This window comes from Pseudopipra pipra, chromosome 16 (genome assembly GCF_036250125.1).
Source record: "Pseudopipra pipra isolate bDixPip1 chromosome 16, bDixPip1.hap1, whole genome shotgun sequence".
NCBI lineage: Eukaryota > Metazoa > Chordata > Aves > Passeriformes > Pipridae > Pseudopipra > Pseudopipra pipra.
In genome coordinates this window covers 837414-862683 of record NC_087564.1, presented here as the reverse complement: position 1 = coordinate 862683, position 25270 = coordinate 837414, and the positions used below count along the sequence as shown (strand labels likewise).

Sequence of the window (25270 nt, the reverse complement as noted above, 5' to 3'; positions counted from 1 at the left end):
AACACAGTGTTAACACATGAGAGCAGCTGGGCTCCAGCTTGGCAGTAGGTGAAGCTGTGAGAGCAAAGGTGTGGGAGCACCCAGGGGCTGCCTTGGGCTTGTGTCCAGCTGGACAGGCCTCAGAACCTACACAACTGCCTGCAGCCCACGGCAGAAACACACCTGGGATGAGGGAGACAGGAAAAGTCAAAGCTTCACCAAACTTGCAGGCATAAGAGAAATGGTGGGAGAGCAGTTTGTGAAGTGCTGGTTAGCTCTGATCTTGGAAGACGCATGTTGGAAACAACCCCATGCCACGTGAGTTGTGCCAGGAGCACCGCTCCGGGCATCCCGGCTGCCTTCGGGGCTGTCAGGAGGATGGGGATGTTGTGGGTGCTGCAGGGACAGACTGTGGCAGGAGGGACTGACCAGGCTCAGCTGGACTGAGGTGGTGTGAGTGTGCACTCAGGTCACCCTCACCCAAGGGTGTGCAGGTGTTTCACAGGCATTTCAACCATGGGGCATTGGTGATGCCAGTCCCTGAGCTCTGGCAGCATTGCAAGGGGAGATGCAAGTGAAGGCATCAAGGTGGGATTCTCCCATCTGCCTGGCACTGTCCTGGCAGAGAAATCTCTTCCAGAAGTACTTCCTAGAAGTTGGGCTGTTTGCCCTTGATGTTGGGGTCCTGTGCGCACCCCAGGAGGATGCAGAGGTCTGTGCCAGACTGTGCCTGTCTGAAATGAGCTCCCTGCATGAAATAAGGATGAATTGACTCCCTTCTAAGGATGAGGAGCTGCCTGGTCACCAGGTTGTCCACACAGCAAGGAAAGTCCCTGTTCAGAGTGACTGTGGCTGTTGAGTCACCCTCCCTCATCCACAGGGTGGGCGCTGGGGCTGCTGTACCCGACCAGCACCGGGCCACGGCTTGGGCTGGGGGCACAGCGAGCAGCCCCACATCACAAGCCCTGGGCGAGGGGCATCACAGCCTGACCCTGTGGGGTTCTCTCTGCCTTCCCCGTTTTGTTCTCCACACTGCGCACAGAGCCTGAGCCGACCCAGCTGCCTTGGCCGCGCTCCCCGCGGCCAGCACAGCCATAAAAGCCTCTAATCCGAACAGGCTGGGGCAGAGCCGCCCGCTGCCATCGGGACAACTCTCCGTGTGTGGTTCCCGTTTAGTGCAGATTTATTTCCTCTGGGTCTCTGGCTCTGCTGCTGCTCGCTCCTTGGCTCTGCTTTTGGGAGCATCCAGCATTTACCTTCTTGCAGCAAGGGGCTTTGGGGAACTGTAACTTCATTGTACATGTCAATTAGGAAAACACCCTCAGGAATTTCCTTTCTGATGTTGCCTGGCTCTACAATAACCTCTGTCTCCGTGGCTGCCGGCTCCCCAGAGCCCGTCCCGCCAGCGCAAGCCGACGGGGAGCCGGGAGCGGGCTCAGCTCCGCAGACTCCTCCAGCTTCTGTTCCAGCTCACTCCGAGCGCCTAGCACCATCTCGTCTCCACTTCTCCCGCGCTCCTCACTCCCTCTCTGGGCGCTGGAGTTTGTAGTTGTTTTGGAAACCGCTGCGACTCCGGCATGACGTCACCACGGTTCTGTAGTATCTCTGTCTCCATCCTAGTTAGACGCTTCCTGCTCCCTGGCTCTCGCTCCGGCTCGCCTGGCGTGCCTACACTCTTTCTTCTTCTCCACAATTCCCCAGGGATTTCTTTTCAACTTTTTTTCTCCTGCCTTCATCTCTTACACAGCAGTTTTTTCTTCCCTTTTCCTTTTTTTTTCCTCCTCTTCCCTCCTCTGCAAAAAGGGCCCTTTTTGCCCCAAAACTGCCTTTTTTTGCAGCAGGCAGCTGTGCCCGCTCTGCTGCTGCCTGGAATGCCGAGGTGTGGGGATGGCCCTGGCTGGATGGTTCTGGAGGGCCGGGGACAGGTGGTCCCCCAGCCACAGCTGGGAAGGGGTTTTCTGCCGCCCCTGTCCGTGCTGGCGGTGGGGCTCAGGCTGCACTTTTCCTCTTCTCCCCCAGCTCCTCTTCCACCATCCCATCTCAGCCCAGCTTTTCTTGCACAGCAAGTCCATTGTCTAACTCCACATCCCCAAAGCTCCTTGTGCTCTGACATCCCTGTCTTCACCCCTCCCACGCCGACAGCATCCATCCTGCTCCTGCTGTGAGCACCCACAGCCCCGTGCCACATTCCTGCACCACTGTCTCCTGCCTGGAAAAACATATGCACAGTTTCATTATGACTCTCTAGAGAGTGTTCACCAAGCATGAACAAAGTAGGATTTATTTCTTTAATTTCTTCCCTCCCAACAGCTGAAATGCTGCCTGATTGCTGGCAGACCCCCAGGGCCATGGCTTGCCTTCCTCCTCTTGCCTGTGCATCCCATCCCCAGCCAAAGCAGCAGAGGGCTGTGCTTCCCATGAGAGCAGTCCTGGAAATGGCACTATTAAACATAAAATACAAATATATATATATAATGTGTGTGTGGGGCTGTGTGTGTGTATATATATTTGTAAGAGCGTGTAGTGATAGGACAAGGGGGAATGGTTTTGAACTGAGAGAGAATAGGTTTAGATTGGATATTGGGAAGAAATCCTTGGCTGTGAGGGTGGTGAGGCCCTGGCACAGGTTGCCCAGAGAAGCTGTGGCTGCCCCTGGATCCCTGGAAGTGTCCAAGGCCAGGTTGGATAGGGCTTGGAGCAACCTGGGCTAGTGGAAGGTGTCCCTGCCCATGGCAGGGGTTGGAATGAGGTGGTTTTAAGGTCCCTTCCAACCCAAACCATCCTGTGACCCCAGGATTCTGTGATCTGACCTCCCCCTGCCCTGCAGGACTCGGGTATTGCAGTATCTGGGTAAACTGAGGCACGTGGGGTGAGTGCCAGGGGAGCCATGTGATCACACCCCAGTTGTGACACAGACCATTAATTTTCTGTCCCTGGCTGTGCCTGTGGCTTGCCAGGTCATTTGATCACTGGAGTATCTTTTTAATGTTATTTGGATTAAAACTGGATTTGTGCTGGACCAGAGGCTCCTGCATCCTCCTCAAGGTGCCCGTGTGGCACGTGTCTGTAAAAAGTGACCCAGGAACTCCTTACAGTGGATGCACAGGACTGGGGGTACTGGTTGTCCTGCTCAGTGGGGAGGTGTGAGAGGTTTTATGGGGCCAACTATGGGAAACATGGGATCCTTTTGAGGGCACAAACCCTTCCTGATGTCAGAGGCTTCTGTCTTGAGAGCAGAGGGGAGCTGGGGTGAGTTTGCACTAAGCATTAATCCAGCAGGGCTGGTGCTGCTGGGCAGGGCTGGGAGTCACACCAGGATAAGGTAAAAGGAGGGGTGATGGGCTCTTCAGCTCCTGTGAGACGGGGAACAACTCATTTATTGCTTGTGGAGTATGGAGAGGTTTGTGGGGAGAGGAGCTGTAGCCTTGCCTTGCCCTGTACAAGCCATTTCTATCAGCAGTGTGGGCTTGATGTCTGCTGGAACTGGGACTTCCCAGCTTTGCCCTTTGGATGGGGGTTCTGGGCTTTCATGGTGACCACGCTCAAGAGGTCAGAAGTGAGGTGAGTGTTTCATGAAAGCCACAGTACATCAGACATGTCCCCCACTGCCACCAGCCCCCCCTGGGCTGTGCCTCTTCGGGGTCCAGCTGTATCCTGAGCTCAGGAGTGTGAGGCTTCTCCCTGCACCCTGCACTGCCCGTCCCAGTGCCCCAGCACCCACACTCCGAGTGTGCCTGCAAACATTGTCCTGTGGGTTTTCACCAGTAACCTTTGGATGTGGCACTAACCTTTGGATGTGTGCATCTTGCAAACACTGTGCTTGTGCAAGCCCTGGGCTGTTTCCAGCTTTTAGGGTGGCCACCCCAGCCTTACAGACCTGTCTATGCTGGAAAAGAGCCATGGGATTGGGGTTGGGGGCGCTGGAATAAGGCAGAATTCCTAGGGAATACCCATACCCTTGTTTTCTAGGGACAGGTTGATGTCATTTTGCTGCCCTCCACCCAGTTGTTTGGCACCATCATGCTGTCGGGGTGTGCAGGATGCTCCTTTCCAGGCAGGAGGTGGCAGGGGCAGGTAAACCTGCCTCTGAACAGACATTTCCATGGAAGTTGCCTCGAGCCCTGTCATTGCTGCTTACCTGGGACAGCCGCAGAGGCCTGTAATTGTTGGGAGAGGCTGTGGGCGGTCGGATAGGAATAGGCTGCTGCCCTCCTGACCAGGAGGGAGGGGAGGACGACGAGGAGGAGAGGAGAAGGAAAAAGAAGAGGAGAAGGATAGGGAAGAAGCAGGGACCTCTGTGCAGCTCTCAGCACTACAGAGATGGTGAGTGATTTCACATCAGACTACAGGAGTACCAAAGAGATTTGGTGGGAAAAAGATAAAATGAATTCAAGGCAGCTGGTTTTTTTCACGTAGTTCATGAAGACATTGTGGCTCTGGCTGTGCTGAAAGCCAGAAGGACAGATGGGCTCGGTGAGCAGCTTGGGGGGCTGCTGCCCTGTGGGGGCTGCTGGTCAGACCCCTATGTGTGGGAGGAGGGACTGTGATGGAGGAGGAACATGCCAAAAGAGGGACCTCTCCAGTGGCATCACGGCAGCTGGCCCTGAGCCGTCGTGGCTCTGAGCCACGGCTGAGTGGGGTGTGGATTTGGCCCAATACCATACCTGGTTGTGGAGGGTTCCCCATGCCCGCTGGAGGTGGACAGGAGTCAGCAGGATGGGGTGAGTGTGAGGACACGGGCAGGAGCCGCAGGGTGGGGACCCAGGAGTAGGTGCGACAAGGAAGGGCCGTGGGCGGCAGGAGGAGGAGGAGCACAAGCCCTGCCCAGCCCTGAAAGCCTCAGCGGGTTGGAGATGAACCTTTTGCACACAGGATGTGTCACCCACCACCTGAGCGGCTGCTGAGTTTGAGCACAGCCCTCCCGACATTCCTGCCCCGCCGCGGGACGATGCCCTGCCTGAGCGTAAGAGCCGCCTCTTCGGTGCCTATTGCCCTGCCCGTGGTGCTGGGCTCGGCTGGAGTTGTCAGGTGTTTTACTGGAGACCAGGGGCAGTCAGCACATTGCCTGCCTCTCTGGTCTCCACGTCTTGGGGGTGTGAGGACTGTCACCATGGTGTCCCTCAAGTGGCAGCACGCTGCCATGGAGGTCCTCACTGGGGCTGGGGCCTCTCTGGGCACTTCCATCACCCCACAGGGATTCCTTAAGCCTGTGTGATTATGGATTAAAAACTGATTCCCAGGTGATGGAGGAGAGGGGACTGTTTGGGTTCCAAAAGGGCAACAGCATGTGGTACCAGGTCTTGTGCTGGGTGGGACTTCAATTTGCAGCTCCAGAGCATGGAACCTTGTCAGAATGGTTTTGAAGCTTTTCAGGAGAGGGATGCTGGGGCTGAGAGCTCTGCAGAGCTCCGGCCTGACCTCCTGTGAGACAGCAGCATGGCTTTATAATACGAGATGTGGGTATGACGTGGCCTGTGTTCTCTGCAAGGATTTACCAAGGCTGTATCATGTCACTGATGTCTGCTGTGTTCTTAGTTCCCTAAGCTGGTGTTTTGGATGGAGTTGGATATGATGGCTGTGGCAGTGGGTTTGTTTAGAGCTCTGCCGTGCACACTTTGCAGGTTGATGAGGTGAAATCTCCTCTGCCTGCTGGAACAAATGCTTTGTAGTGGTTTGGGGCATCCCAGGGACGCTGTGGTGCCCCAGGCCTTGCGGTCTCAGCCCGGGGACAGGAGGCTCGTGGCATCGGGGCAGGGCTGGGGATGCCTCTCCCCGCATTTCCTGGGCAGAACTGCCACCATCGTGGGACGATGTTGGATGAGTCTTCCCTGTCTGTGAGTCTGGCCATTGAGAATACCATTTTCTAGAGGCTCAAAAGGGCAATAATAAATAAAAAAGCTGTTGTGTGATAGGTTCTGGTGATATCCCCTGCCCTTTGTGTGGTACTGGGGTCACTGGGCCCTGCAGCCAGGTCACTGTCCCTCCACCGGGCACGGAGGTGCTGCCCTGTACCTGCTGTGTTGTGGAGTCTATCCCAGCCAGGCAGTGCAAGAGCCACAGGTGTTGGAGCAGGTTACCAAATTCCAAAGAAATTTGAAAAGGCTTCCAAGCTCCAAAGGATTTGTCCTTTGAGTTGTCAGTCTCACATCCCCGGGTAGAGCTCCCATAGGCCTTCATGATGAAGCCAGGAAGGGGTGGAAGGTGGATGCTCCCTCACACACACTCCATTCTCCGTGCTGACAGCAGTACTGCCGATAAAACAACTTTTTGTTCTCTGTGGTGGTTTGATCTGCTGCGATAAGAGCACGTGGAACTCGTCCAGCCCCCACCTCCCCGAGCGCTGCGTGAACATGACGCGCGGCTTCTTGCGACCAGTAAATAGCATTTGGGGAATGAAAAGAAAAACAGAAAGGCTCGTTTGTTATTCTTAGTGATATATGAAAGAGCTGTCAGCTCCATCCTGAAATCATGAATCCCTGGGTATTCCTGGGACAGGCCAAAGGAATGCATCCTGCAGTATTTTTTCACTTGGAACGACCGTTTGGCTCTTCTTGGTCTGAAAAGTTTAACTTTGGCTGAGTAACAAATTAATGCCGTCTCTTAGTCACTGTCTGGCCGGGATGGAAACACTTCCCTGACCTGGTTTATCTGCGTATCCATCCCGATGGCTTGGACAGGTCCTGCTGCTGGCGCCTTCCAGGGCGCTCACTGGCTCCGACGGGCGCGGGGGGAGGTCGGACGTGGTGCTGCTGGTACTCATCATGGTCTCAGGGCATGAGCAGAGGTGGTTTCTAGAAGGTTCTTATTTTTTAGGTTTTTTATTATTATTAATTAATTTATTTATTTATTTATTTTGGATTTTAATGATTTTTATTAGATTGGTAGAGCTGGAGAAAATAATTTTTTTCTTCTTCAGGCTTCTGCTTCATAGAATCGTGGAATGGTTTGGTTGGAAGGAACCTTAAAGCTCATCGTGTTTCACCCACCTGCTATGGGGAGGGCCACCTTCCACTAGAGCAATTTGCTCCAAGCCCTTTCCAGGGATGGGGATCTGGAAGCTTCAGATCATTCCCATCTGCTAGACCTCATTCCCATCTCCTCACCTAGAGCTGTTAGTGGGGAGCTCCAAGGACTGGTGGGAGGCACCTGGAGCTACTGGGGCACTCCCTGGGTCTTCTGCACAGGAACTGCAAACAGGAGAGGAAACTTGGAAAGATCTCACCTGAACTTTACATGTTGTTTGTATGGTTTAGGTGAGGAACCAGCTCGCTGTGTGGCTTCAACTGTGACAACGCATTCACTGGGAGCTGGGGAGTGGGAGATCAGACACGGGATCCCATCCTCCCCTGTACTGCACCCCTGCCCCTCCCTGCAGTGCCTGAGCCCACACCAACCCCACATGCTTGGGGCCAAACCGGGTTCTAACGTGCTGACGGCATCCCGTTTCCCAATGCTGTGTTGCATCTGCAGAAATCTGTGAAAAAGGAGGATTTTTATCCACCTTGGATATTGTGCAGGGAGCTCGAGATAGTGGGTACCTGTGTGTTTGGGTGCTGCACGTTAGGCTGGGAATGGGGCATCTCCACAGGGGTCAGGCTGAGGGGACCCTGCCTGGTGCCAACCCTGAACCATCCTTGCTCCTCTGCTGCTCAGGAGAGCCTGGGCAAGAAGGGCTGAAAATTAGTTTAAAACCCCCCAAGGAAGAGATGATTTCCTAGTGCTGGCCAAGAAACGTGACACTGAAGAAATAGTAGAAAATAAAAGGAAAAATAAAGTTCACGTTGGACCTTGAATTGGACATTTAATTTGCAGCATGGACGATGTCTGCGTGCAGAAATCTCAATTTCAGATCCAGCCTTGCAAGGAAAAGTCACTGTAAATAGATATTCCTGTATGCACGTTCCAGAGCCTTGTGCCATGTCATTAATGGAGTGCTCCTTCTGGGAGTACATTCTTCCCTCAGTTTGTATCCCCATACATTAAATTGATAGTTTAGGGGATTATTGCTCTTTCCAAGCTCACATGGGTGGAGTCCCCTTTATATGGCCATGCTGGTATGTAGTGAATTTGAATTGGCGCAGCAGAAAACTGGAAAATTTGGAACAGATAACTGTCTCCTATCTTTATATGGGAACATCAGAGTTCCTAGCTTTATTCTGGGGTTCTTGCCATTCCAAATATAATTTATTCTTTTATATAACTGTTTTCATATGATACACTCTGAAGAGCGGATAATGGTTTGGGGAGGAATATAATCATTTTTTTCTCCTCCAAGGCTGTCTTCCCAATTAATGAGATTGAGAACACGTTCCAAAAATCTATTTTTCCCCTCCGGCCTTTTTCTAATGTACTCAATTTATTCTGTAATGTGTCTTGTGCTTCCTTTATGGAGTTTGATTCCTAAATATTTAGTGGTGCTTGGTTGGCTGGAGCCTGTGGAAATGCTCAGGGTATGGATGCAGTTGAGAGAGCAGAGAGGGACTAGCTGTCTCCCACCTGGGAAGGTGGGCCTGGGGATGTGGCAAGGTCATCACTGTGCCCATCTCATGTGCTGTCCTCAGCCTTACTCCCAGCTGGGGTGGCTTTAGGGGGAAGCTGTGTGCTTTGGGGGGATGGAAGGGTATCCTTATTTCCCAGCTCCTTCTAGATGAGAAGTGGGTGGCCAGGACTGAACTGGTGCCTTCACCCCTCAGGAAAGGCTGTTCCAAGGGAAATGTGCAAAGCTTAAAGGGCTTTTTCTTCTTAAAGCCTCACCTGTAATCTGCATGAAATTCTTGCAAGTTTTTTTCTGCTTAAACATTTTTGGGGGTATATACATTAATTACAACCCCACTCCACCCTCCCTGGGGCAGCATCCAAAGATGCGCCTTTTCCAGAATTCCTTGGCAGTGGAAATTCAGCCTCCAACACCTGACTGTGCTGAGCGGTTCCAGCATGGGCTTCATTCCCTGGGGTTGTTTTCCTGTGGACTCTCAGGGCACCTGGCTCTTCCAGTGCCCCCCCTTCCTTTCCCCAGCTCTCCTAAACCCATTTTCATGCCCAGGGGCAGTGCCAGGTGAGAGGGGCTGTCTGGAAGAGCTGCCAACCACCAGAGGGGTGCAGGTGAAGAGGATGAGCTGAAGAGCAGGGCTGCTGTCCCTGGGGCCTGCAGAGGGACAAGGGCTGCAGAGGCAAGGACTGGAGGAGCACAAATGCTGGTGATGCCTGTGGCATATTATCATAGAATCATAGAATGATTTGTGTTGGAAGGAACCTTAAAGCTCATCTCATTCCACCCCCTGCCATGGGCAGGGACACCTTCCACTAGCCCAGATTGCTCCAAGCCCCATCCAACCTGGCCTTGGACACTTCCAGGGCTGGGGCAGCCACAGCTGCATATTAATTTCAGAGAGTCTTGCTGCTCCAAAATGGGTTGGTTGATATGCTTCAAGCCCTATTTTTAATAGAACCACTTTTAGTTCGAGACTAAATGTAAATTTTTAGGCCTGTATGAGTTACCTTGAGTCTGTGATGGTGGGAAAGGGGTGCTCAGCACAGACCCTGAAGCATCACCTGGGCACTGAAGTCGTGCCTGCTCTGTCCAAGCAGTGGTTGTGCTCCATAAAGTGTCACAGAGGGAGCTCAGGTTCTCCCTCCGAGTCACATTTGCTCCCTTTCCTGACCAAACCACATTTTAGCTCCTGTTGGCTTGGGATAAAGCCAAGGCAGCACCCCGAGAGTGTGTCATAGCCTTCTGTAATGCCCAGCCTGCCCAGATCTAACAGCTCCCCAGGGATGAGCAGGGCAGGAGCAGGTTGCCCAGTGAGCTGGGCTCACTGCTGGGTACCAAGGAGGAAGAGGATGATGATGAAGTGGCCAGCTCTGAGGAGCATCACTATTTTGTGGTAGGCAAGTCATTCTGCAGCAGCTCTGCTCTTCCTCCAGGGCTAAGAGCAGTGAAGGGCATATTGTAGTGGCAGGCACATTAGCAGGAGTGGGGATTCACGTGTGCACCGTTTGACTCAGACGTTGTATGACCTTGGGAAGTCACTCTCAGGGCCAAAAGCATGAAAGAGAACTGCTCTCTGATGGCATTTTGGGCTCTGGATGTTGCCCAGAGAAGCTGTGGCTGCTCCATCCCTGGAAGTGTCCGAGGCCAGGTTGGACAGGGCTTGGAGCAACCTGGTCCAGAGGAAGGTGTCCCTGCCCATGGCAGGGGGTGGAACTGGATGGGCTTTAAGGTCCCTTCCAACCCATTCCAACATTGTAGGATTCTGTGTCTTGTGCAAGGGCTGGGTTCTGTTCAGTCCCTGCTGACAGACCCTTCATGTTTCCAGATGGAATGGAGGGCCACCCCCAGGCCCAGTGCCATGGGTGTGTATGAAGGCAGAGGGAGAAGACAAGGGAGATGCAGAGGTCTGTCCGAGGAGAGGTGGGGTGGCTGGAAGGACAGCAGCCAGGCTTGGGATGGGACCAGCAGCCTGGCTCTCCAGTGGGGTAGGGTGATGGGTGGGGGGTGTTGGTGAGTCTGCTCCCTGCCAAGGTGCCCCATGGTGGGGTCAGGGCCCTTGGACACCCCCTGACCCTCTCTCCTGGAGACCCTCATCCTTGTGCTGCCCACCCTGGTTGCCTCAGGGAAAGATCTTTCCCAGCCCAAGCTGCAGCCCTGGGTCCTCCGTGTCCGGGAGGCTGTAGCTGACAAGGAGGGGATGGGAGGGAAAGCAAGAGAAGGGAAGGGCGGGGGGGGAGGGCACCCTCATTTGCTCCCCACACTATAATTAGCCAGGCTGGCAGGCAGAGCTGCTGTCAGGCTGCCTGACACCCAGCCAGGCTGCGGGCGCGCGGTGCCGCGTGTGAAGTACACGCTGGAGGACAGGGTGTAATTAGCTGCAGGCCCTGGGAGCTGGGAGCTGACTACTCACATCCAGCCTCCCTTCGTGCCTTTTTTATTTTTTCTATCAGTGATGAAATGTAGAGCTTCACCTATAAACCAGTATAAACACGTAGGAGGATGGAAGTGCTCAAGACTGGATTGGACGTGGCTTGGAGCAACCTGGTGTAGTGGAAGGTGTCCCTGCCCAGAGCAAGGGGGTGGAATGAGATGAGCTTTAATGTCCCTTGCAGCCCAAACCACTCTATGATTCTATGAGCTGGTGTGCCCAGAGATTAAAAAATAACAAAAACATTTGTAAATACCAAGCAGCACATGGATGCAATTATGAGATCAGACAGCTGACATCCCCAAAATGAGGCAAAATAAGAAAACCCACCAGGTTTTAGCAGGAACACAAACCCGTCCATGCTCCCCTCCAGTGCCTGCCGTACTCGGAGCTTTGTGCTATAAATAGCAGCATGTTCAGCTCAGCCCTGATCCTGCAAACACTTAAGCCCAAGCACAGCTCCTTCCTGACGTGCTCTGAGTTGCTGTAATAGTTTGCAGGCTGTAATCATGAAAAAGAAGGAGAGATAAGGTGGAGAGTCGAGGATATGCAGCCCACGGGTGGCACTGGCGGTGGGTGACTGTACAGCCTGGCAGCTCCTGCACCCTCCTAGGCTCTCCAGAGGGTTGGAGTAATGCAAACTGGGAGTGCAGGTGCCCACACCCGTGCATGCATATCACTCTGGGTGCGGTTGAGCTGGCAGGTTTACAAGCCCTGGTGGTTTTGCCGGCAATTTGACAAGTTCTTTCATCCGGAGAAGCTGCACCGAGTGGCAAGTGCGGGGTCGGGCTGTGCTGGCCCCGGCACGGCTCCGGGAGCTGCTTCCACAGGAGACTCTCACACGGAACCTGTGCGTGTGTGCCTGGCTACATGTGCATGACTGAACTCCTGCGGGCGTGCAGCAGTACAATAGGAGTGAGAAAAACAAAGTTTCCTGGATGAGGTCTCGGTAGAGAAATGCTTTGGAGCTCGGGTCTGCCTTAGTGTGGTGTGAGCTGTGAGGGGGTTGCGGGTGAGCACAGGGAGCGCGGCCAGGAAGAGGCTCAGCTGGGGAAAGCAGGGCTGGGAGGATGCTGCCAGGGGGTGGGAAGGCAAGGACAGAGTGAAAATGGACTTGCTTAATGAGGGGTGTTGGCAGATGCTCATTAGCAGACTCGCTTTTCCTCCAGCAGGAGGGCAGGTAGGGATAGAGTCGCTCCTCCTTACCCAGCTGATGAGGAAGCCAAAGTCACTGTGAGGGTCTGTGCTGCAGCCAGCCAAGTTGTGTGGGTGTAACTGCCTAGTGGGAGGAGATGTGGGAGGTGGGGGGTCAGTGGAGCTGTGCCAGCACCGGGGCCTGGCTCCCTTTCCCCTCGGTCCAGCACAGGTGTCCGTGGATCGATGCTCTGCTGTGCAGTGTGCCTGTAAGGGTGAGCTCTGAGGAGGAAGAGGAGGAAGCAGAATTAATGATGTTGGGGAATTTGGCACTGCTTCAGCTTGGCCTGGCCCTGAAGAGAACAACCTGTTGGCAGGGCCAGATCGAGAAAAAGTGTGATCTGGAGTAAGGGGCTGGTAATGGGGCAGATGTCCCATCACTGTCCTGGGGCTTGGAGAGATCACAGAATCATGGAATATCCTGAGCTGGAAGGGACCCGTAAGGATCATCCAGTCAAACCCCTGGGCCTGCCCAGGACACCCCAACAATCCCACCCTGTCCCTGAGAGTGTTGTCCAAACACTCCTGGAGCTCTGGCAGCCTTGGGGCCATGCCCAGTGCCCTGGGGAGCCTGGTCAGTGCCCAACCACCCTCTGGCGGAAGATGAACCCCATTTTCCAAAGTACCAGGTTTACACTTGTGTTTCAGCTCCTAGAAAAACACCAAGGTCTCCCCTCCTGGCCCCCAGATGTGAGGATGGATGAGCAACCAGAGACAAGCATTCAGCGCCTGAGTGTGGGTTCCCACCTCCTGGCATTGTGAGATGCTGGGGTCAGGTCAGTGTCTGAGCAACACCGTGGCATCAGAGAGCCACTGAAACACAGCACCTCTTCCCCTGTAGATCTGTGGTGTCTCCAGAAAGAACAGCTGCCTGGAGGACACCAGAAGCTCCTCCATCTCTCAGGTGAGGGTTGACCTGTTCTGCTGGGGGTGGCTACAGGGCCTGGTTCTGTTTTCTGAATTACTTCAGTGTTCCATGTGTGCATAGCCATGTTTCCCTCCTCCTTCCCCCCTAAATGGTCCAAAACTATTCTTCTCTGTTTTCCAGCTTGTTTTTCACTTTGCATTGAACTCAAAGCCCAACTTGGATGTGCATCAATGCCCCATGTGTGTGCACGGGGTCAGGGTGTAATAGCAGGGTCAGGGTGTGATAGCTGAGTCAGGCTCCCGCTCCAGAGCTGGCCGGGATGAGGTTGCTGCTGAAGAATGAACATGTTGGAGCCATTGGCATCCTCCCCTGGCTGGGATGAATCTCCAGGGAATCGCCATTCCCTTCGCAGAGCCTTTGTAGCTGAGGTGGGGGGAGGCAGGACCACGATGGTGAGAGGCTGGGGCTGGCACACACTGGTGGCTCACACACCTCCCCATGGTCCACTGGTGCCATCCTCCAACAAAGACCTTTTCCTTATTCCCAGGGTTATGTGTCCTCCTCCCTCCCACCCTCGAGCCAGGACTTTCCATCTGAGCAGCACTGCCTGCCCCACCTGACCCTTCCCCTGCCACCAGATTTTGTTTTGCTGTGTGACCTTTTATTAGACACCTCTGTTCTCCATTCCTTGATCCCTCCCATACTCCAGCATGCAGGTGGGATCTGCTCTCCATCCCAGCTGGCCTTTGGGGGTGCAGAGCTGCTGCCAGCCTGGGGACCTGGAGTTCCCCCCAGGTTGGGAGCCACATCGGAGGCAGGAGTTATCACCCATGATTTTTGGCTGAGCAACCTGGTTCATCCAGCTTGAAATTCAGGTTTGAGAATTTGAGGGTTCCTCTGGCCTCCATTCATGTTTTGGGGGTGCTCAGAGCTGTACTAGCCCAAGGCCCTGGCAGTGCTGGGGCTGTTTGAAGGGTCTGGTGCTGGGGGCAGGTGGGATGGGAGCTGGATCCCATGGAAGCAAGTCAGTGTCTGTCAGGGAGGAGACAGAATTCCCACAGCCCTTTGGTTTCTTGGCAAAGCCCATGCCAGGGGGCTGAAGGGAGATGGGGAGCATGGTGTGCCCAGCCCCAGGCTGCTCCAGCCCATGCTTGGGGGGTGCTGGTAGCTGGTAGCTCCTCCTCCCAAACAACCACTCGCATCCCAGGCTCTGAATTTTCTTCCTCTTCCGACAGTCAGGCATCACCTCCTGATTACTCATAACTGCAGCATGTTGCAGATACACAGAGCTTGAGGAATGGCTGTGCCTGGGAGCAGAACCACCAGGATCCAGGGGAAGAAACCGGGATGGGGGGGGACAGGCTGTGCAGCCTTGGTTCCACATCCCTGTCCTGCCCTGGGGGCCAAGCACCTCCTGCCTGTGCCCAAATCCCCCTGGAATACCCAGCCCAGCTCAGGAGCCCAGCTCTGGGGCTCTGAGGCAGGTGAGCAGGTGAGGATGGCAGGGCACAGCCCTCTGCCAGCCGTGGCCCCCAAGTTTGTTTTGCAGAATCCTCTTTTAGCGTGGAAAAATAACTCATCCCTCGGTTTTTCTCCCATTTGTTTGTGTGGGCATTGATTACGCTGGGAGTTACTGAGCCAGATTTTATTGGAATGACTTCGAAAGCTGCCACCTGTGAGCGGCCGCCGGTCTTTGGGGATTATTTTGGTGTAGTTTCTAAATAATTGCACGAGGCTTCTCCAGCCTCACTAATAAGTTCGTTCTCCCAGGGACACTGCCTAGAAAAAAAGATGAGCTGAGATTATGCTTGGCAACATTTAGGAGAGGAAAAAGTACAACAAGATTGATGTCTGCTGGAGGGAATACATAAATAATACAGAGGTATCTGTCTTAGCCCCTCTGTGAGCATCCTTGTTTCCAACTCAGCGTCTGTTATCTCCCCAGCTTATTGGCTGAATTTTGGAATTCAGCACACTCCTTTGTATCACTCATTGTTTCTGTCTGCAGCATGTTGTGCTAATTCTGACCAGGGACCAGCAAGGCTGGCTCTGGAGATGAGCTGGCCTAGGGAAGCTGGCCTGGTATGTTATCTGTATTGTGTAACTGGAGCTTGGGAAATATAGAATTTAAATAACATGCAAAATTATGTAGTTAGTGCATGAAAAGAGAAATTAAGTGAACAATTTCAAGCACTCATATTGGCCCAGATTCGTAGAATCAAGGAATGTTCTTGGGTTGGAAGGGACCTTAAAGCCCATCTCATCTCACCCCCTGCCATGGGCAGGGACACCTTCCACTAGCCCAGGTTGCTCCAAGCCCTGTCCAACCAGACCTTGGGCACTTCCAGGGATGGGGCAGCCACAGCTTCTCTGGGCAACCTGTGCCAGGGCCTCACCACCCTCACAGGGAACAATTTCTCCCCAATATCCCATCTAGCCCTGCCCTCTGGCACTGGGAAGCCATTCTCTGTCCCTCCATCCCTTGTCCCCAGTCCCTCTCCAGCTCTCCTGGAGCCCCTTTAGGCCCTGGAAGGGGCTCTCAGGTCTCCCTGGAGCCTTCTCTTCTCCAGGTGAACACCCCCAGCTGTCCCAGCCTGGCTCCAGAGCAGAGGGGCTCCAGCCTGTGTCCTCTCCTGGACTCATGCTAACAGGTTAAAAAAGCCCTTGGATAACTGTAGGTTGTGTTTTAAATAGAGACGAGCCCAGAAATGTCTTTAACACTTTGTACACGTCTTATGTGCACAAGGAGCCTGTTTTGCAGTGCCAGAGGGAGCTGGGCTGTCACCTGTGTGTCCCTTCCATCACCCTGCACCAGGGGAGGGGTGGGAAGGGCAGTGCTGGGAACACCGCCAGGAAGATGAGATATCTTCTCCCTGGTCCACTGGTTTCGATGCCACTCGACAAGCCCTAGCACAGGCCCAGATGTCACTGGGTGTTCCTCTGGAGGCTGCATTTTTACACCCTGGCAGAGGTGATTTCTGAGAACCTCAGTATGGACCCTTATGTCTGGTAAATCTAGTCTGGCCTCTCAGCTCAGAGAGTTGGGGGTGTCCAACCTGGAAAAGAGAAGGCTCCAGGGCGACCTGAGAGCCCCTTCCAGGGCTTAAAGGGTCTTCAACTGAGCTGGAGAGGGACTTTGGATGAGGGCCTGGAGGGACAGGACAAGGGGGAATGGCTTTACGCTGAAAAAGGGGAGATTTAGATTGGGTATTAGAAAGAAATTGTTCCCTGTGAGGGTGGTGAGGCCCTGGCACAGGTTGCCCAGAGAAGCTGTGGCTGCCCCTGTATCCCTGGAAGTGTCCAAGACCAGGTTGGACAGGGCTTGGAGCAACCTGGGCTAGTGGAAGGTGTCCCTGCCCATGGCAGGGGGCTGGAATAAGATGAGTTTTAAGGTCCCTTCCAATCTGTTCTGTGATCTTCTGTTTCTAAAAGCCCCAGGGAAGCTGGTGTCCTGTTACCTTCCCTTTCCTTTGCAGCATTTCCCAGGTGTTTCTGTGAGGCTGCATTTACAGCACTGATGTTGGGCTTTTCTGTCAGGGCAGAGGGCTCTGAGCATCACACAGAGGTCCCTTAACCACAGCAGAGGCAATGTGAGCCCAGCTCATGCATGGGGAGAGACAGAGGATACTGATGGAAATGACAATGACCTCGAGACACTTTGTTAATCATATTGGCAGGCAGGCCCTGCTCCTTGGTAGACAACATCCTGGCACCCAGGAGCTTGACATCAGTGTCTCCTTCTGCTGCTACCTCTGCTCCAGTGGCTGGTTTCTCTCCAGAGAAAATCAGTCCAAGATGATGCCCGAAGACACACCCAAAAGGGCAGGTGCTCAAAGGTCCGTGACTGGGGGGGAGGCACTGGGGGCACTGCCAGGGACCATAGAATCATAGAACCATGGAAGGATTTGTGTTGGAAGGGACCTTAAAGACATTCTTATTCCCTGCCATTCCATGGGCAGGGACACCTTCTACTAGACCGGGTTGCTCCCAGCCTCATCCAACCTGACCTTGGACACTTCTGGGGGCAGGACCTCCATCATCTGGGACAGCTCCCTGGTGCCCTGCCTCCTCCTCCTGGCCCTGCTGGCAGCGGGAGCATGAGCACTCAGGGGATGGAGGGGGAAGGCTGGTAACTTTTGGTAGCTGCTTTGCCCAGTGCCACATACCAGGGCTGGAGGGGCTGCTCATGCCCCCCCCAGTGCCTCCATGCTGCCCATGCCCATGTGGCTTGGGAGGAAAGGGTGGAGGTGGGCACAAGGCTCGCTTGAGGTATTTGTTTTAAAAAGACAGGCTGATAAAAATCACTCTCTCCATTATTTCATTAAGGGATTTAAACTGTGCTTCCTAAATCCTGAGTCATCAATGAAGTGAGCAAACGAGAAGGAGCAGGTCCCACTGGAGGTGACTCACACTGCAGGCTTGGGGCTCACAGGGGACTCTCTGAACCAGGTGATGCTCCACTCGCCCCATCCCAGGAAGGCCAGGGTGTCCCTAGCATCCTGAGCAACAGCAGGAGGTCTCTGGGAACCTGTGGGCCTCCCAGATTTCTTTGGAAGCTGAGCCATCCCGCTGCAGCCGTGCCTCTCTGGAGTCCCCAGCTATGCCTTGATGCACAGGAGCCACGAGCAGATGCTCCCCTGGAAGCCTGGAGACCATCCAGGAGCAGTGCACACATGCAGGCCGGCGTTTGAGCTTTTATTGTTTGCTTGCAGAGATGAAAGCCTCCAGATCCCCTCTCAGTTTGGGAGGAATTGATCTTTCCTCCCAGAAGGCACAGGAAAACACCAGGCCACCTTTTGCTCATTTGCTTCTTTCAGTTCCTGCGTTTTCAGGCACCGGCAGGAAAAGAAAAGACAGTCCCAGCTCCCAGTAAGGCCAGTCCCCTCTGCACTGGTTTATCTAGTCAGCTCTATCCTTCCCACTGAAAACTGTTCAATCCCAGTGCTGTGTGTTCCCTTTGCCCCACTCTGCTTCCTTACATCCCACCCTTCCTTTGGCCACTTTTCCCTAAGCTTCCCCTCTGGGGGTTGCTGAGACTGCTGCCCAGTGGGACCGAGGTGATGGCTGGTGGCATTGTCCCAGCCCACACTGATGTCCCTTCATGTGTGACACCACAGAGGGCAATGCCCACACTCGGTCCTGCCCTCAGCCTCCCATCACCTGTTCCCTACATGATTCCTTATTACTCTCTTCAAACCATCAGTGATCCCCTGACTGGGAGGATCTGCCCAGATTCTGCTCTGAGCTCTCTCAGTGCTCTGGGCCAGTTCCTACCAGGTGGTTGTGATGTCCCTGCCCTTGGAAAGGCCTCCAGCAATCTCTCCTCCATTCACTGGTGATTTCTGATGCTCTCCTGGAGCCCTCTGGATCCACTGCCACCTTGGTTTTGTGCTTGCTTGGCAGAGAGAAATTCAGGGTGGTGGGATGGACCCGTGTAACTCCATTTGCCTGCTGTTCTCCTCTGGGAAGAGAGTAAGGAGGCAAAGGGCTGTGCAGGGGCAATAGCCCTGCTCCTGGTCTTGCTCCAGTCCCAATTCCTTGGTCATATTGCTGGAATTCTGCTTCTCCTCCTTATTTGCTATTTTCTTACTAAGCTTTAAAATCAGCAATTTTGGCTCGTCGTTACTGCGATCACCACCCAATTTACTGTTGGGGGGGGGTTATCTCTCTGCAAAGTTAGTGCCTCATTGTTTTTTCCCAGATATTGAAAATCCTAGTTCTGGCTTTGGCACTGATGGGAGCTTTTCCCATGGACCTCAGCCATAGCTAGGTGGAGTGCCTGGCTGTGTGGGGTGCAGGTTTTGCAGGTGTTGTTTCAGTAGTGTTGAGAAAACTGCAGGTGTTTTCTCCTTAAATATCAACAGTTGTCTGTGATCCCCACTAGGACAGAGAGCAGAAGGAACTGAATTTGTTGTGACTCATGAGCTTTGCTGAAACCAATCCATAGCTGCAACAAAGATATGCTGTGGGCTTGGAGGACAGATCCCCTCACTCAGGGTGCTCACCCTGTGAAGTTACTGCTGTGCTTGTTTCTCTGTTGCCTCAGGAATGCATGGAGTGGTTTAGGAGATGTAGGGATTTCCTGGACATCACCCAGCCCAACCCTGCTCCAGGCAGGGTCACCTACACCAAATAGTCCTGGACACCCAGGGCCATGTCCAGTGAGTCTTGGATGTCTCCAAGGATGGATACTCCCCCACCTCTCTGGGCGTGCTGTGACAGCATTGGATCACCCCAGTTTGGTCTCTGGCCATTGATCCACGGGGCTTTGCTGCCGTCGGGTCAGAGAAGCGTCAGGGAGAGCCCAGGGGTGAACCCATCTCCAGCTGGTGGGGATTGCTCAGAGCTCTTGCACCAACATGGCAATTGGCACATGGGCAGGTGAGATCTGAGAACCAGAGAATCACATAATCTCCTGAGTTGGAAGGATCCACAAGGATCATCCAACCAACTCTTGGCCCTGCCCAGGACACCCCTAAAATCCCACCCTGTCCCTGAGAGCGTTGTCCAAACACTCCTTGAGCTCTGGCAGCCCTGGTACTGTGCCCAGTGCCCTGGGGAGCCTGTTCAGTGCCCAACCACCCTCTGGGGGAAGAACCTTTTCCTGAGATCCAACCTAAACCTCCCCTGACACATCTTCAGCCATTTCCAATGAGCTTCTCATCCCAAAGGGCAACTCCTTGTGTGCTCCCAGCCCTACCTCGAGATGGAGCTCAGGTGTGTGCCCCGAGATGAGCACGAGGGTGACATACATCCAGGCCCACGTACCCCACACTGTGGGGTGGTTGCAGCCTCTCCACTGTGCCACTGGCTGACCAACATCTCTGTGCCATGGAGAGGGTTGGCCACCACCAAACTATGTCCCCATCTCGCTGGTTTGGCCAGAGCTCCCTTTTGGGGGATGTTTTGGTGACAGTGGATCCCCACCTGCTTAAAAGCTGGAGCCCTCCTCTCCCTGCTGGCTTTTCAGCCCCAGGGTGGGAGCTCCCCATGGCTTTGGCTGGTGAGGGGAAGCTTTGCTCTTGCAGCCCTGATTAGCATTCGGCCCCGCTGCTCCCGTTGTTCCGAGCTGGAGCTCGGCATTGCCTGGCAACCACGGAGCAAAACTACAACAGCCGCCCCAGAGCCCGAGCGGGCTTCCCACGAGCCTGCTCCACCCTGGCACACACTGCTGCCCACCAGCACGGGGCCAGGACGAGGATCACCCCCAGACCAGGAGGGGAAGGAGGAGGAGGAGGAGAGGGCTGTGGCTGTGCGACGGCTTTGCTGACACCCAGGTTCGGTGGGTCTGTGTCTGTCTGTCCCAGGACCGTGAGCATCCCGCCGAGCTGGGCACAGCCTGTCCCTGCACATCCCACGGTGCAGGGACTCTCCTGTGCTCACAGAGTGCGTGCCATGAGCCAGGGCCTCGGAGCAGGGTCGGGGGCCAGCCCCCACCTAGTGTGTCTCCGTGTCAGGAGGTGTTGGGAGAGAGCCCATGGTGTCTGTGGGGTGCATCAGACAGCAGGGCCAGGCCTGGGGCTGTGCCCATGCTCTCTGTTGTGCACTTTGCACCCAAAGTGGGGTCTGTGGAGTGCCAATCGCCCCCAGGGTCCCCGTGGGGAGGATCAGCCTGGCTAGGGTCTCCCAGGGGACCCTGACACCCCAGCAGCCCATCTTTGATTCTCTCAGACTTCTATTAGATCGTGCTGGGAGTGGAGTTGGCAGCACATGGGAACCTGAGCGAGGATTGGGGCTGTCTCTACTTCCCAGTTTTGTGCATGCTTGGGGTCTGACATTGTTTTGACAGAAGGATTTTGTGGTCCTGCTCCTGGGGGTAACTGTGGGCCTAGGGCTCAGCCACTGCCCTGCCGGAGGGTCTCTGCAGTGGTGGTAGCTTGGTCCCTCCACAAAACCCTGCACTTTGTCCTCTTCCCAGCTGGGCGGACTCAAAAGGACATGAGTGCCCTCCTGACACAAGGTGCCACACTTCTGCAGGTGACAGGAGATGCAGACATGCCTGAATACATTGGTTTCAGATCTAATGCATCCCTTCATCTTTGCTTTAGCTCTCTGCTTTTACATCCTTGGCTGCTGTGGGCTCTGCCTATGGCTGTTGGGTGGCTGGAGGTCTGAGCTGTCCTGTCCAGCCCACTCAGACCCACTGGGCAGAAAAATAATAGACATGTCCTTTCCCTGCTCCCCACACATTCTTATCAGTGATACTTGCTTGGCGAAGGGTTAAAAAAAATAAATACCTCTGTCTTTTGTGTTTTACAGAGCCTGGGGTCTGCAGACAAGAAGGACTTCTACCAGCCAAAGTAAGTGCCAGTAGCAGTGGTGAGTAATTGCATGGAAATTCCCGGCTGGTCCATATTCCCCAGCAGCTCCGTGCCTTGCTAAGATTAGACATTTCAATGTACAAGAATAGCTGCTGCAATTACACAAGTGAGGATAACAGTGGAAGGGCTGTCAGTCATCCTGGCTTCGGGGCATATGCAAATCGCTCAATCAGGTCAGAAGGAACCATGACAGCTTGGCTGAGCCTGAGGGACAGAGCTGGGAGCAGGGGTGACCTTTCCCACCTCTGACTCCCTCTGCTCCTGATTTGCACAGCTGAGCTGCATTGGAGAATAGAAGGGTTTCGTTCCGTGTCACCACGGGCTGATCTTGACGCACGTCTCCCACCACCGTGCTTTGATGGTGATGTCTGTCCTCTTCCATCCACTGGGGTTGGAACAGCACCATGAGCTGAGGGGGGGAGGAGAGGCTCTTTGGAATCCTGGACATGAGCAAAGTTGCTGCAAACCACCCCACTAATGTGGGCAGTTGGTTACTTAGTGTGCAGACCAGGTAACAGAGCCTTGCCCCGGCACGGCACCTTCAAGCGAGAAGGTTGTGCCTGCTGGAAGGATGGATTTGTGGCCATCATTGTTTGGATAACGGCAGAATCTTCCTGCTGAGAGGTTCGGTTCTGCCCTGACACAGAACTGGGTGTTGTGCTGCTGAGCATGTCGTGTGTGGGACCTTGTGTTGCTCTTGCTCTCCTTGGGGGAGTGAAGGTCTATAGATTATCATCTTTCTTGTGACAAAAAACCACAGGTGGATTTGGAGTTGCAGGACAGTGCTTTGACCCGCAGGATTGTCAGAGGAGCATGGTTTCGGAAAATTCAGAAGGAACTGGGTTGAGGAAATTTCTTCTCCAAAACTCACTGTTCTTCTGCCCTTTGCTGCTTTCCAAAGGGTTCCTGCAGTGCTGCATCCCGGCAGTGCAAGCACCCTGGCAGCATCCTTGGTCCGAGTTAGGCTTGGCGTCAGAGGGAGCATGTCCAAAGAGGGCAGACTCTGTCACGGAGCGTTGTACAGACCTGCCTGCTCCCTGTCTTTGATGGGAGAGCAAGTGTGTGTGTGTGCATGTTCTTCCCCTGTCTGCTGGTCCCTCTTTATGCCACCAAAAGTTTCTAAAGCTCAATGCTGGTTTTTAGGTCCATGCTGAAAGTCTGATTGCAGGGAGCTCCTCTGCCCCCTCACCTCAAGGCAGTGCAGCTCATCAGCTTTCCAAGACTGCAGGCAGCTAAAGACTTCTGGAAATACAGCCTGAGCCATTTCCCAGGCTGTTTAATCCCGTATGGCTTTCTGGGAGATCAGAGGAATATCTCAGGAGGTTGTGGAGTCACTGTGGATGCAACAACAAAATGAACACACATTTGGCAAAGGACTCATCTCCGTGTTTCTGTGACCTCTCCCAACAGCTGTGCAGGATTTCGGTGCTCCTTTCTGTAGTGCTGCTGTGTGCTTGTGAGGAGTCTGTGTTTTGACAAGCAGGCTTAGAACAGATTGAAGCATCTCCAGTGTCTCTATTCCAGCTGAAGCTTTGGGGAGGCTTTAAGCAAGAGATCTGGAGGAAATATGTAAAAAGCTTTTACTGTTGGGATTTCCTGCGGGGTGGTTTTGGCGGCAGGTAGCAACAATTTGTGGGGCTACATTTATAACTCATCTCCTCTGAGAAATGAGGAATGTTTCCCTATCTTGAGTGGGAGAACATGGGCTTCCCATCTCGCTGAAGGCGTGGAGCTGTTGGGTCAGAGTGGGGAGTGCTGGTGCAGGAGGTCTTGTAGATACAGGTTGTCTTATGGGTGCTTGTTCCTCTGTGCCACGAGGCCACGGGACCTCCATGGTTTGGCCCAGCAGCTTGTGATACCATCTGTGACTTGGCTAGTCATAACACTGGTTAATGCCCATCCTATTTATGCTCTACAGTAGCTGTTTTGGGGTTGTGACTGGTGAGTTTGTTGCCACTGCCCCCACCCCATTCGGCTTTTTGATCCACTGGCTGACCCTGGCACTGTCACAACCCATCTGCAAGGCTGGACCAGATGCTTTACAGACCCTTCAGTCTCTGGCAGGGCTATAGCTGGTCTTCCTCAGCAAAGAAAGATCCATGCAAGCTGCCAGAGGTCTGGTGGACCTGCCAAGGGCTTGGAAGAGCTCAGCTCTTCTGCAGCAGCTCCACAGCCTGCATTCACAGTTCCCTGAGCCCTGGGCAAGGTGGTGGCGAGCAGCCAGAGCGTGGGAAGCAGCTGGTTCCCAGAGCTGAGCCAAGCTGTGCCGGTTCCTGGACACATCTGTGTGGCAAGGATGGTGAGCCCAGAGAAGTCTGTGAGGGGGCTGCTGCTCCTCCAGCTCCTGTATGCCAAAGCAAACTGAATGTGCCTCGCCTCTGCTTTTCCTTTTCTGGCTTCCAAGGCAGCAGTTCACCTGCCACCAAAGCCCTGAGCTGCGGGAGCAGGGTCAGAACAGCCCTGCTCTCAGGCTGGGGCTTCGGGGCTCTCACAGAAGGTGGAGGTTGTGGAAATAGAAAAAGGAAAGACACACATGCCAGAAATATCAGCAGTGGGTTTTGTCACCACTTGTTCTGGGAGTGACTCTTGCTCCATTCCTGCCATGCTCAGCTTTCTCTGATCAGGTGCCCTCCTCCTCCTCCCTGGACGCTCCATCAAGCTGAGTTTTCTTGTGTTGTCCTGAGTTCCCTCCTTTGACGCCTCTTCCCTTCAGAAATGGAAATGCTGTTCTCACCCCATAGTTACCATCAGTCTGTCTCAGCCAGCAGCTGGGTGTTCCCTAAGTGCCCAGAATATCCCAGTGCTCATCAAGGGCATGGAGCAGTGTCCACCCTCACCCACCAGCCTTTGATGGCTCTTCCCCCCCCCATTACATCCATGAGGTTTTAAGGTACAGATCTTCTTCTGCGTTGCCCCAAATATGGAGTGGAAAGGAAGGGAGGTCAGAGGTGCCCAGGTTGGAGCCACTGGAGCTGAAACGCTGCTTCTGCCCACTCTGGGGAAGGCACTTCTGCTTCCAAGGGCTTCAGTGAGCATGTTTATGGATGTTCCTGCAAGAGCTGGCCCATATTAGGAGTTGGGACTCCAGGCTTTTGGTCTGGGAATTATTGTTCCCTCTTTCCATGTTAAATGGGGGGATGCAGCCTGAGTTGAGAAGGCTGAAGCATTAATTTTAAGAAAAGTTACATCAATTGTGAACTGAAAGGGGTAGAGACCAGGCAAGGAAGAACAGGCACACCATGAGTTCCCATAGCTGAAATGCCTGGGAGAGGAGCCTGGTGTGTTGGGAATGGCCACAGTTCCAGCTGTGAGTCAACATCTGCACAGATGTCCTCATCTACACTGGCTGCTCCAGCCATGTTGTGTGAACAGGGACGGATGCCTTCCTGTGTTTCCAAAGCAGGTTGTTCAGATGTCATATTGATATATCCTGAGCTAATAATTCTCATCTGATGAAGTTTGGGCAACCCTGGCTGCAGCCTAGCTCCATCTGGGATCTGACCAGAGCTTGTAGGGATCGGGGAAGAAGCACCAAGTGGGGTGAGTCCAGCCCCTGACCTGCTCACTCCTTTGTCACCCCAGTTTTTTGTAAGATGCTCATACAGTTGTTAGAATATCCAGGCTTCCAGAGGTTCTTCCAAGCTTCTAACAGAGGGCCCTGGCTGCTCTCTCAAGGCAGTTTCCCAAGCAAGGAGCCACTGGCTGAGGACCCAGGGACACCTTGCTCAGAGACAGGAATAGGCTCTTCTGGGACAGGACGTAATTACCATCTGTGTGGAAGTCTCTTGTCAGGAACCGAGGTTGTCCGGTGTGTTTGCTGATTCCCCCGGGCACATCTTTGCTCTTCAGTATCAGGCACCAACTGGAACTCAGTTTCTTCAAACCAGAAGGAACTGCTGGTAGTAATAACACTCATAAAACCCCTGGCAAATGCAGGGTGAAATACCTGGGCTTAATTAAAGTGTCACTGATTTGCAGTGGGAGCTGCC

The 25270-nt window shown here is 53.9% G+C and overlaps 1 protein-coding gene across 6 annotated transcripts in view; it reads left to right on the top strand.

Moving 5' to 3' along the window:
- The window catches only part of LOC135422882 (ankyrin repeat and fibronectin type-III domain-containing protein 1-like), a 220454-nt gene that overhangs the window by 125548 nt on the left and 69636 nt on the right, over positions 1 to 25270 (top strand). For 4 of the 6 annotated variants that reach the window (XM_064672436.1, XM_064672435.1, XM_064672434.1 and 1 more), the window contains exon 4: positions 21220 to 21260. In XM_064672436.1, coding sequence (XP_064528506.1) covers positions 21220 to 21260 — 41 coding nt within the window. Of the gene's footprint in view, positions 1 to 20138; positions 20238 to 21219; positions 21261 to 25270 lie in introns of those variants that run through there. The other 2 variants (XM_064672439.1, XM_064672440.1) reach the window with 2 other exon arrangements.